The sequence below is a fragment of the Anticarsia gemmatalis genome, chromosome 27, assembly GCF_050436995.1.
Source record: "Anticarsia gemmatalis isolate Benzon Research Colony breed Stoneville strain chromosome 27, ilAntGemm2 primary, whole genome shotgun sequence".
Classification (NCBI taxonomy): Eukaryota; Metazoa; Arthropoda; class Insecta; order Lepidoptera; family Erebidae; genus Anticarsia; species Anticarsia gemmatalis.
The window spans coordinates 2,569,329-2,581,708 of NC_134771.1; the positions used below are offsets into that span (position 1 = coordinate 2,569,329).

At 37.4% G+C, this 12,380-nt stretch overlaps 1 protein-coding gene across 1 annotated transcript; it reads left to right on the top strand.

The window, feature by feature from the left end:
* The first annotated feature begins 803 nt into the window (after positions 1–803).
* On the top strand, positions 804–11,962 carry LOC142984553 (androgen-dependent TFPI-regulating protein-like). Its single transcript, XM_076132255.1, has 5 exons — positions 804–940; positions 4,523–4,691; positions 9,673–9,819; positions 10,137–10,357; positions 10,813–11,962. Exons 2-5 carry the CDS (start codon positions 4,527–4,529, stop codon positions 10,994–10,996), a joined length of 717 nt encoding a protein of 238 aa, XP_075988370.1. The 5' UTR covers positions 804–940; positions 4,523–4,526; the 3' UTR covers positions 10,997–11,962.
* Positions 11,963–12,380: the final 418 nt, after the last annotated feature.

A 12,380-nucleotide genomic window follows, 5' to 3' on the forward strand; every position in this document is an offset into this window, starting at 1 on the left:
TACTTTTGATGAAATTATATTGCGGTTTTTTCGGGACATATACACAACAAGAGGAGGGGAAAGGGAGTTTCTTTTTTGTAATTTTTTGATGGTTTATGATGGCTTAATATACGAGAAACGTTAAGATAATTAGTTTTCAAATCAATTATTAATTACCTTACCAATAGTACTTGACGGCCTCCGTGGCTCAGTGGTAACGGTGGTCACCACGCCACTACCAGTGCATCGAGAGGTCGTTGGTTCGACTCCCACACGGAACAAATATTGCTATCCACAAATAGTTGTTTCGAGTCTGGTAGTACTTGGTGTCCGTTGTTTGTATGTTTGTAAAAGTACCCGCGACACATGAGCAATTCTTAATGCGGGAGGTGTCTTTGAAAAGAAATGACAATTGAAATGATTTTAGGCTCTCCAAAAGTGTTTGGGTTCATCATTCTTAATTGTGATCTGAGTTGATTAGTTCCAAAATTCTTGTATTTCAAACCCTCCCTTAAATATTTGAGTTGTCTTTTCCAAATTAAAAATAATAATTCGATGGTTTTTACCCCGGAAAATCTTTTCTTGTGGAATTATAGGCTGACGCAACGGTCTAACCCCCGGTTTCTCAGGTACATTTAGAGGTAGTTTATCTATTCAATAACGTTTAAACTCATAAATAAACGCTATTGAATAGATAAACTACCGATAAATGTACTCAGAAACCGGGGGTAAATGAAGTACGTATAAGCGAGGTCGCGGTTTGAACTTAGTTGTAAAACTAGTTGTTATCGAACAAAAATTACTATTTCTTATCCATTTACAGTGTGTGTTCGTATTGTGTGCAAAGTAGTGGTTTCTTTGATAAATAAATAATTTAGTATATAATTAATTATTGATTTATGTGATTTGTGGTGAAAAACTGTTTTTTGTGGTTGTGTTAAAGGAAAAATAATTATAAATTGTAAGTATAGTGTTATTTTTATAGAATTTAGGGTATTTTTTTAAGATTTATTTTTAGTTTTTGTTAGGTTACGACTGTTTTTGTGGTCTAAGCGGTAGTGTGAGTGACTGTTGAATGCAAAGTCTTGGGTTCAATTCTCGGGTCAAGCAAAGTCCTATTAGTGTTTTCTTTAATATTTATTTCAATAGTAGCCCGGAGTTTGAAATCGTGAGATTACGTTACCTAACTCCGGAGTATATCTTGGTATCTCTCAAAAGATACGCCTAACATTTTAAACTGCGAAACGTTAACATATTTTTTGTCTATACCGTCCGCTTTAACAGGCATGATGCATACAAGAACATTTAAACTCTACCTTCATAGGTAAATCATTTATTTATTTACAAATACACACAAAACATAGCACATTTTTCAGATATCATAACATCTATACTAATATTATAAAGCTGAAGAGTTTGTTTGTTTGATTGTTTGTTTGAACGCGCTAATCTCCGGAACTACTGGTCCGATTTGAAAAATTATTTCAGTGTTAGATAGCCCATTTATCGAGGAAGGCTGTAGGCTATCATCACGCTACGACCGATAGGAGCAGAGTACCAGTGAAAAATGTTACAAAAACGGGGAAAATTATGATTCTCTTATGTGAAACAAGCGAAGTTGCGCGGGTCAGCTAGTAACATAAACAATACACAGGTTATGTCTTAAACTGAAAAATATAATCAGCTTTATTTATTGTTTTTATTTCATCATTCCTCACAAGGGTACATTTTATAACTTAATCGTAATAAACCGCCCACGTCACGCTCCCGCGAATGTCACGCAACTGTTTATGAATTATTTTCGTAATAACCGGTGGGATCACGCACGCGTCACGCACATGTAACGCACGCATGACGCGTCTAAGGTACTTACTTACAAGTCTAATGCCCAATTTACTATTTCACGAAAAAACTACCGAACGAAAAATAAGAGATAATGTTTGTCTAAAGTAAATGTGGATAGATTAGATAGATGGATAGATAGGTTATTGAAAACGACCGAAAATGTGTTGTAATTTTTATTATATCAATATTTTTTAACACTTCAAGGTTACCTTAACTGAACGTCGGATTAAAGTCTCTGAAAAACCCAACTCATTTATTTTTAAACCTTCATTAATCATATTTTTTGTCTTCATAATTAACTTTAAATTAAGGGACATAAATAAATAATTATAAAAAATAAAACAATGGATTGTTTTCTTGAACTGTGTTAATTTGATCTTGAATAACTATATAAACTCTACATACATACATACATAATATCACGCCTTTTTCCCATAGGGGTACACAGAGACTAGAGAGCGCTACTTGGTACGATCCTTACAAACTTCCTTATAAATTCTATTAATCCTATAAATGCGCAAGTTTGTCTGTTTCGCTTTAGCATCTAAATTGCTGTAGCGATTATGATGAGATTGAGTTAAAAGCCTGGGATCAAACTTTGGCTACTATTTATTTTAAAAGTCAACTGAGCTGTTGATATAGGTGATAATAGGGGGGCGGCAAAAAACGACCATACTTTTCAGCGGCTAAAGTATGCCAACTTCGCTTAATTTACAAAAACCTAGTTAACGCATATTTCTCAAAAGTCCTTAATCTATAAACTCAGTTTGAAGTCAGTAAAATGCTTCTTCTAGTTTTGAGCCACACTTGAAATCGTGAAATTTTATCGCCCAGAAATGTTCTTAAAGCAGTTTCAGTTTTCAGTGAGACACGGTAATTTATTTTTGAAATATAAAAAAAATGATTTAGAACTTATGTATTTATACTCGTAAATAATGTATTTTTTAAATAAATTAAAACCTGACACTGTTTCAAACAAAGAACTATTATTCGCAAACCTTTCTGAGTGCTCTTGTATTTATTTACGGCTAAACAGATCTTGGTGTGTCGGCCGAGTGGTATGAGAGGATACCTCCCACGCAAGTGGTTGCAGCTTCGAACCCGAGGCAACACACCAATGACTTTTCCAAGTGTGTATTGAGTGTATTAGAAATAATTATCACTTGTTCCAACGGTGAAGGAAAACATCGTGATGTAACCTTGCATATCTAAGATTTCTTTAGAACAGTTCTTGAAGGTATGCAAAGTCCCCAACCCGCACTTGGCAAGCGTGGTGGACTTAAGGCCTAATCCCTCCCTCATCACGGGAGTAGAGCCTTGCGCAGCAGTGGGACATTAATGGGTTAAATTTACTAAACAGATCTTAGTAGGACTTTCAGGTGAAGATTGAGGAGTATATAGAAGTATGAATATGTTACATTTTAATTCAGAAACAAGTTAATCATAAACTGAACGTAAAAATACGAGAAATCGGAATTAAAATAATCGCTATATGCGAGTGAACCAGGGTCATAACTAGTATATGAACAGAACACGTGTAAAGTTCTTAATTGCTATGTTATATGCTAATTTATTAATGGTCAATGTCAAGGTAGTTAAAGATATTTAAACATTTTATTTAATTCAATTGTTTTTTCTTACGAGCTCATCAATGAGTGGAAATTGGATAAACTAATAAATTATTTTAAATTATTTATTATGATCATCACAAAATTTCCCATATCCTTCTAATATTATAAATCCTACTAATATTATAAATGCGAAAGTTTTTGAAAATTTATGTATGTATGTATGGATGTTTGTTACTCTTTCACGCAAATACTACTGAATCGATTACGATGAAATTTGGTATATACGTAGCTGAAGACCTAGAATAACACAAAGGCTACTTTTTATCCCGGAGTTCCAGAGGAATCTGGATTTACACGGGAAGGGTTTACACGCGGACGTAGTCGTGGGCGGCCTCTAGTAATTCATAAACTTATTTATAATCCTACTAGCTGACCCGCGCAACTTCGCTTGCGTCACTTAAGATAATCATAATTTTCCCCGTTCTTGTAACTGTAAGTGCTTGTTCACGTTGGAACTCGCGGGCGCGGTGGCGGTCGCGAGCGCGGGGACGTGGCGATTTGTGTTCACGTTGGCCGCCAGGCGGGCGTTTGGCTCAAACTGGCTCAAACTGGTTGATCTTACTTGACATCGCGAGTGGATCGCGCCCGCCACCGCTAGTTCGACGTGAACACACACGAACATCTTCACTTGTTTGATATTGGCGCGAGCGCGCCACGCGGGCCGCGCGCGACGCCGCTAGCTCGCCCGCGACTTAGACCGCGCGAACGGTTTGTACGTGAACACTTCGGTACATCGCCATAATATGTTTGATATTTCGCGACCGCGCCCGCCACCGCGCCCGCGAGTCAACGTGAATGAGCACTTACTCTGCTCCTATTGATCGTAGCGTATATAGCCTATAGCCTTCCTCGATAAATGGCATTCAAATCGGATCAGTAGTTCCCGAGATTAGCGCGTTCAAACAAACAAACAAACAAACAAACAAACAAACAAACTCTTCAGCTTTATAAAATTAGTATAGATGAATAAACCTGGAAATCGAACTCAAGACCAGTAATAATGTACAGTAACATCTACTTATATTTAAACAAAAGTATTATATAATATACTCTCTATCTCATTTCAGCAAAATGTCCGCCATCTACTTTCGTATCCCGGCGTACATATTCACCATAGTGCTACACATTACAAACTCATTATACATGATCAGCTGTTTCCAAGGAGACGCGATGAAGAATGACTACGTCAGACAGTATCAACAGATGCAGTTGTATTTCTTCACTTGCTGGACTTTTGTAAGTATCAGTTCGAATCTCGTTTGAGACACATATTTTAAACTTAGACTAGGCCCAAATACAGTCGGGATGTGATGTCAAATCTTAAGAAACATCCATTAATTTTCGTAATACGCTTATATTACAAGCTCTGCTTAGTTTGAAGACAGTAAGTTTCGAGATTGGTGTAAGACAAGATGTATGGATGTGAATGAAGCAAGGGAGGTTTGTGATCGTACAAAATGTTTTTCTCTCGTCTCTGCCTACCCTTATGAAAGAGAGGTGTAGTTTTATGTATGTCTGAGGTCGGTGCCGGTTCAGATAAAATAGTAGTGGTCTAAAATTAGACCCAAATACAGATTAGGTGTGTTAATCCAGGCTTTATACTATCTATCTATTTGTCGTATGGTTAGTGGTCAACCTAGTGTCAAAGTTGTTCAAGCCGCCCGACGGCCTTAACACTCTTATCTTAATTGACGACAACCGGGACCGACTTTTTACGTGCATTCCGAAGCACGGCGACGCTTAGTTCAGATACTACTATGCGGTCACCCATCTGTATAATGACCGCGCCAACGGTTGCTTAACGAGCACAACCTCGTATCAAATTTTATGAAAATCCGTTAAGCAGTTTTGGCGCGATTGAGTACCTGATAAATTTCCGTCCAATTTTGCATTTATAATATTAGTAAGAAAGTAAGATTAGTAAAAAGTAAAAAATAATTAGGGTATTTGTAAACCATCACGTCCGCTGTACTCGGAGGCACGCAGAAGTACATAAAACGTGCTTACATATCCATTATTTTGTGCTGTTTCAAACAACATATGCCGAGCCTATTATTACCATATGTCAGCGTTACATTGTCAGTCCCATGTAATAAGAGCCTATTGTCATATTACGTAACCATCCAACCATTTACCGTTGGGAATATTATAAAGCGCAGTACACACAAAGTCGCCTACCCGCCGACCTACGTCGGCAGCTCTACCCTGCCAAATCCAAACACTGTAACTTTATAAAGCCAGTTAGTTAATGAGATAATAAACAAAATATAATTATATGTTTCTTCTTTACCGTATTTTTTCCGTGAAAATACTTAATTTGAAAGTTAATACTTAATTCTTTTATTTCCTTTATATTGTTAAATAAGTATTAAAGTTATAAAAAAGTTAATTACAGTATTAAAGTTATAAAAAAGTTAATTACGGAAACTAAACTGACTTAAAAGAATTGATTGGGCTCTGTTAACAACATAGCGCAATATGTCGACTTACAGTATTTTTGGATTGACACAGCAGAGCTTTTCGGCGAGTCGGCTAGTAGGCCAAATAAGCGCTTGTGTAGACCGCCAACACACCGCTGAGTTGTGTCGGCGGGTCAGCGATTTCAATGTGTATTGCGCTTTAGAAAATTGGCCCGCCTCTATGGTCTGAGCGGTAGTGTATATATATGACTGCTTATCATGAGGTCTCGGGTTCGATTCCCTGGTTGGACAACATGCTTTTGATTGTTTCTTATTTATATTAGAATATTTCTCAATAGTAGTAGTTTAGTAACATGCCCGGTATATGGCAAGGCCCGTCATTTACATGGGATAAACATTGTTAATGACGAAACAAGGGTGTAGGTATTTCATAGGTCACAAACTTTTCAGTATGTTTTAAATAAAACTATTAGAAAAAGACATAATAGTCGTAAATTGTAATTGTAACTCACCACAAAAACAGTTTTTTGATACCTTCACGCCTGTACCTACTACCCATAAGTATAGATAGAATTATATGAAATAAACCCACATTTTTTATATGTATACCGGGCACGTCACCAAAGTTGTTGAGAATATTCTAATATGACTTACCCCCGGTTCCTGAGTACATTAAACGGTAGTTTATCTATTCAATAGCGTCTATCGAATAGATAAACTACCGCTAAACGTACCTCAGTAACCGGGCGTTAAAAAAACACTAGGTACTCGAACCCGGGACCTCGTGGTTAGCAGTTATACAACTGCTTATACCACTAGGGTATTTGTTTCAATATTATTTTGAAGAGCTGATTAAGTCGATTAGGAGACTGGACAGTTCCTATTCGGCTTAACCAGTGAAATATTGTAGCTGCGTCCTGCCTTTTATACCCAATGTACGGGGGAGAGAGGAGAGGGGGGAGGATGTCGCCCCTCCAATTTGCGGATGTCCCCCTATTGCCGGTGTGGCTATAAAGTACGTGATTCTAGCGGAAATATACATTTACTAATTTTACAGTTTCATGTTGCAACTGTTTGGCGCAGTGGTTAACGTGATCACCTTGCCGCTTTAACCGTAGCGCCGCGTGTGGTGGATTTGAATGCCACCCGGGACAAATATGTAGTGATATTTATTTTGTTTATTAACAAGCTATTATCCGCGACTCTGTCCGCGTGGGCTATAATTTTGTGCCATTTTGCATTTAAAGTACCAATTCTCGGGTTCGGTCCGATTCCGGTCGAAGCCTAAAACTAGTTTAAAACATTTCTGGACGGCATGCAAAATCTTCAACCCGAACTTGGCCAGCGTGTTGAACTCAGGCCTAACCCTTCATTACGAGAAGAGACCCCTGCCCAACAGTAGGAAAGTAACGGGTTAAAAACACGCCATTGTGACTACCGCTAAGTAGCCGACAAAAATCTCTAGTACTTACGTCATGGCCATACCGTTCAGGGGTGAGTTACCCCTGTAAGGTCACCCTCCACCCTCAGGGTATAAAACGCAGGTTGTCATTGGTTACCATGGCATAACATGTCTAACATAGGTACTATAAACGTTCCGCTGTAGTCATGTATGCAGCTTAAAATCAGTATTATGAATGCTTGTAACAAATCTATACTTATATTATAAAGCTGAAGAGTTTGTTTGTTTGAACGTGCTAATCTCAGGAACTACTGGTGCGAATGGAAAAGTTATTTTACTGTTGGATAGCCTATTTATTGATGAAGGCTATAGGATATATATCATCACCCTACTACCAATAGGAGCAGAGTACCAGTGAAAAACGTTACAAAAACGGCAAAAATATAATCTTACTACTATTTCTCTTATATATATACTTATTTCATAGAGCAGTGATAGCCGAGTGGTATAAGTTGTCACCTCCCACGCCAGTGGTCGCAGGTTCGAATCCGAGGCAACACACCAATGACTTTTCGAAGTTATGTGTGTATTAGAAATAATTATCACATGCTCCAACGGTGAAGGAAAACATCGTGAGGAAACCTTGCATGCCTAAAAATTTGTTTAATACATTTATTGAGGGCATGCAAAGTCCCCAACCCGCACTTGGCCAGCGTGGTGGACTTAAGGCCTAACCCCTCCCTCATTACGGGAGGAGACCCTTGCCCAGCAGTGGGACAGTAATGGGTTAATTTATTTTATTATTACTATTTCTCTTATGTGACGCAAGCGAAGTTGCGCGGGTCAGCTAGTAGGGTGATAAATGAGCAAGGTTTTTGGTGTATGATTTTAAATTTTCCGTACCCAAAGGGTAAAATGGAACCCTATTACTAAGCCTCTGCTGTTTGTCCGTCTGTCACCAAGCTGTATCTCATAAACTATAATAGCTGAAATTTTCACAAATTATGCATTGCCGTTACCGCTATATAACAACAAACCTAAACTAAAAAAATATATATAATGGGGGATTGCCATATAATAAACAAGATTTTACATAAGAGAACATACACACATAGCTAATTAGCTACGAATATTCACATATTTTTCTATTTTTTTATTCATTTGTAAAATCGCGAATGCTTATGGCACTCGGCTGTCACTCAATTTATTACGCAATTGAAATCAATTGACGACTTGCGTACAAGCGGGAGGGCTTAATTGAGGGGTATCGCAGACATCGCGGGGGGGGAGTGCCTCCCTCCTGTAACCCCCCTCCCATACCTCGCCCCCTGTCGTCAGCCCGTCTAGACGTGATGTCGGTTCGATATTAGTATTTGTCCTACTAATTTTATAAATGCGAAAGTTTGTAAGTATGTATGGATGTTTATTACTCTTTCACGCAAATACTATTGAACCGATTACGATGAAATTTGGGATGTAGGTAGCTTAAGATCCAGAATAACACGTATGCTTTTTATCCCCGAGTTCCCAAGTGACCGGCATTAACACGGGAAGGGTTTTCACGCGGACGAAATCATGGGCGGTCGCTAGTATTACAAATGCGATAGTTTGTAAGTATGGATGTATGTTTGATATCTTTCACGAAAAAACGAATGGACGGATTATAATGAAACTTAGTACACTGATAGCTATGTTAATCGAGGTTATATCGATTAACATATAGGATACTTTTACCAAAGATTTTTTTTAACGTGGACGAAGATGAGTTCCGATTCTAGTTACTCATAATGAAATATGATGCAGTGAATCGTCGTGTACTTAATAATATGTTCATTATGTCGCATGTTGTGGTTTATATGGGTAACAATTGAGTTTATGCTCCGCTAAGTTTTAGAATTTGCGGTTTAAAGAATTGAGGGGAAAAATAGGGGTTTCTCTTTCTATGTTGGTCCGTCGTTTTCAAGAATTTATTCGTAACCGTTGGATAAAGAAATACTCAATATTATATGCAAATATCATGAGATGTATGAAGTTATGTGTGTGTTAAAAATAATTATCACTTGCTCAAAAAGTGAAGATAACATCGATATGCAACCTTGCATGCCTGAGATATCTTTTAAACAGTTCTTGAAGGTATGCAAAGTCACCATCCCGCACTTGGCCAAAATGGTGGGCTCGATGCCTACCCCCTCCCTCATTACGGAAAGAGACCTTTGCCCAGCAGTGGGACATTAATGTGTTATGTTTATTTATAATCTATTTCGTGGCGTTCTTTGGCGTCTGCTTTTTCCTATGGGAAAGAAGCGTGATTTTATGTATGTATGTATGTAGGTATGTTAATACTTTGTATGTATGGAAAAAGAACTTGATGTGTTCTATTTTGTATTTGTTACAGACATTTCAAACAATACATGCGGTAGTAGCGCTCTACTGCGATGTATTGACATTGAAACACTCAAATTGTCCTGACTTCAAATTGCCGAAGATTTTGGTGAAATTCAGAGATGCTTTCTTCACTGTGGTTGTCTGGCCTAGTACTATAGTAAGTAAAAAGAAATATTTACCAGATTTTAACTGACCACATAAAAGAAGGCATTATATTGCTATCTACCAAGATATGAAAAAAATAATATTGGGTACCGGCTGTCATTTTCAAATACCTTTGATAGTCGTTACCAGTAGTCAGAAGCTTGAAAGTCTGACAACCAGTCTTAGGTATCATGTTATAAATCCAGGCACTTGAGTTGTGGACGTCCGATACGCAATCGCGCCAAGTAAAAGTCTGGTATTCAGCTGAATCCAGTTGAATCCTAGACTGATTTTCAGTCTATTAAACCGTTTTTTTGTAATTCTTTTCAGCTAGTTTCCTCGGTCTTCTGGTCGTTCTTCCACTTCGACCGCAGTCTTATCTACCCAGTAGACATAGACCTGGCCATCCCACCTGTATCCAACCACATCATGCATACCTCTATAGCTGTTCTGTCAGTATGGGAGGTGGTCTTCAAGCCGCGGTCTTTGCCGAAGGTCCATAAGTGGAGGTTACTGGCTACGTGGATGTTGGAAGTTGTTTATGTGTCGACGTAAGTAATTAAATGATTGAGCCATTGACATAATGATTGATAGACTGACTAAATTACCGATTAACTGACTAACTGAATTAGAGACTGACTGAGTGATAGACTGATTGACTAACTTACTACTGTTTTACGGGAGTGTGAGGTCGTCAGATTTTTACCGAAATTTTCAGATTGTCAGTAGATCAGTTTTTTGATTTTAGATAATACTTATATCACTGAGTGAATGACTGACTGATTGACCGGACCACAGATTGAATGACTGAAAGACTGACTGAATGACTGGTTGTATTACTGACTGTAAGACTATCTAAATGTCTGACTGACTAAATGACAGTCTGAATGACTGACTGACTGCCAAACTATCTATTTATATATATTAATATCTGAGCTCTTTAAATTCTACTTATTGTCAACTAAATATTATAAAATCGTGTTATAATAACTATATTATTTTCCAGTGTCATCATGGTCTATTTAATCAAAGGTAAATGGGTGTACCCGATCTTTGGTGTGCTGCTCGGGTCAGTTCATTTCTACTTGTTCTTCGTGTGGATAGCAGCAGCAATATACCTGATATACCATGCCCAGTGGATCCTGAGCAGGCTTGTGTGGGGGACAACAGTTTCTGAGAAAGTTGACTGAGAATCTGAGAATGATAAGTATTTTTAAGACTTGTAATTAGGGTTTGATATTGTTGTGGTAGTACTAAATGAATGAATAATTAATAAATAAACAAATTTAACCCATTAATGTCCCACTGCTGGGCAAGGGCCTCCTCCTGTAATGAGGGAGGGTTTAGGCCTTGAGTCCACCACGCAGGCCAAGTGCGGGTTGGGGACTTTGCATGCCTCAATAAATATACTAAACAAATTTTTAGGCATGCAAGCTTTCCTCACGATGTTTTCCTTCACCGTTGGAGCAATAATTAATAATTATTATTATATTTTAATATTATGAATATGGCACGACGATAATTACTTATGATAAAATGTGTTATAAGTATAATAATATGATAATTTATTGACAATTGTAGTTTATTGACAGCCTCTGTGGTCGGTAGTGTATCCGACTGTTGATCATGAGGTCTCGAGTTCAATTCCCGGGTCAGGCAAACTACTATCAGTCTTTTCTAAGTTATATTAGAATGTTCTCTCAATAGTAGTCCGGAGTTTGGTAACGTGTCCGGTATATGGCAATAGGCTCGCCCCTTGTTACATGGGACTAACATTAGAAATGGCGAAACGTGGGAGTATTTCATATACCTCTGCCAATATCTACGGGTATAATAGCCGTGATGTTATGAATGTAACAAAAATTAAGCCCTGTCAGGTATCAAGGCTTGTTGACATGTGTGTTCTTAAAATGTGATATCTTTATATATATAATTCTTCTGTAAGTGTGTATGTCACTGAACTTTTGAACGATTGTGATGAAATTTTTTGTGTGTGTTCAAGGGGATCTGAGAATGGTTTAGATTCACAATTTTGTCCGCTGGACAATGGTTTTTTAATTATTTTTTTATTTATTAGACAGGACAACGTCTGTCGGGTCCGCTAGTGTACATATAAAATACTTGGATAAAGAAAAATAAAAGAATAAGGAAAATACAATTCACTTTACGCAGTTTAATTTTATTTTGTTTATAAATATTTATGTTTGTAACCTCTGACTTTTAAAACTGTAATGTAGGTATATCTTTGTATCAATGTTATAGACAATAATGAATGCGGAATACATAATATGGTATACAACCAAGTCAACGAAATTTTAAATACTTTATACTTCAGCCTAGCCTTTCTTCCAACTATGTTGGGTAGGGTGGTCCACCGATATAGGGGAAAATTTTTTTTTTCAAATAGATGTTTCGCCACCCTCCCATTTTGTTACACCAATCATACTTATTATATATTTAAAAAATCAGCTTTCTATCTTATGTAATAGTGGATGCTCAACGGCGATGAAAATATTAAAATTTTAGTAAAATATTCAAAAAGGGTATGTGCAAAAATTTCACTACAGGTACATC

What these genes read in the sequence shown, in the direction of transcription:
- LOC142984553 (XM_076132255.1), top strand. Translation starts at nt 4,527, where the DNA reads ATGTCCGCCATCTACTTTCGTATCCCGGCGTACATATTCACCATAGTG. An exon ending in TCTTCACTTGCTGGACTTTT is followed by an intron (nt 4,692 to 9,672) that starts GTAAGTATCAGT and finishes TATTTGTTACAG; the next exon opens with ACATTTCAAACAATACATGC. An exon ending in TTGTCTGGCCTAGTACTATA is followed by an intron (nt 9,820 to 10,136) that starts GTAAGTAAAAAG and finishes AATTCTTTTCAG; the next exon opens with CTAGTTTCCTCGGTCTTCTG.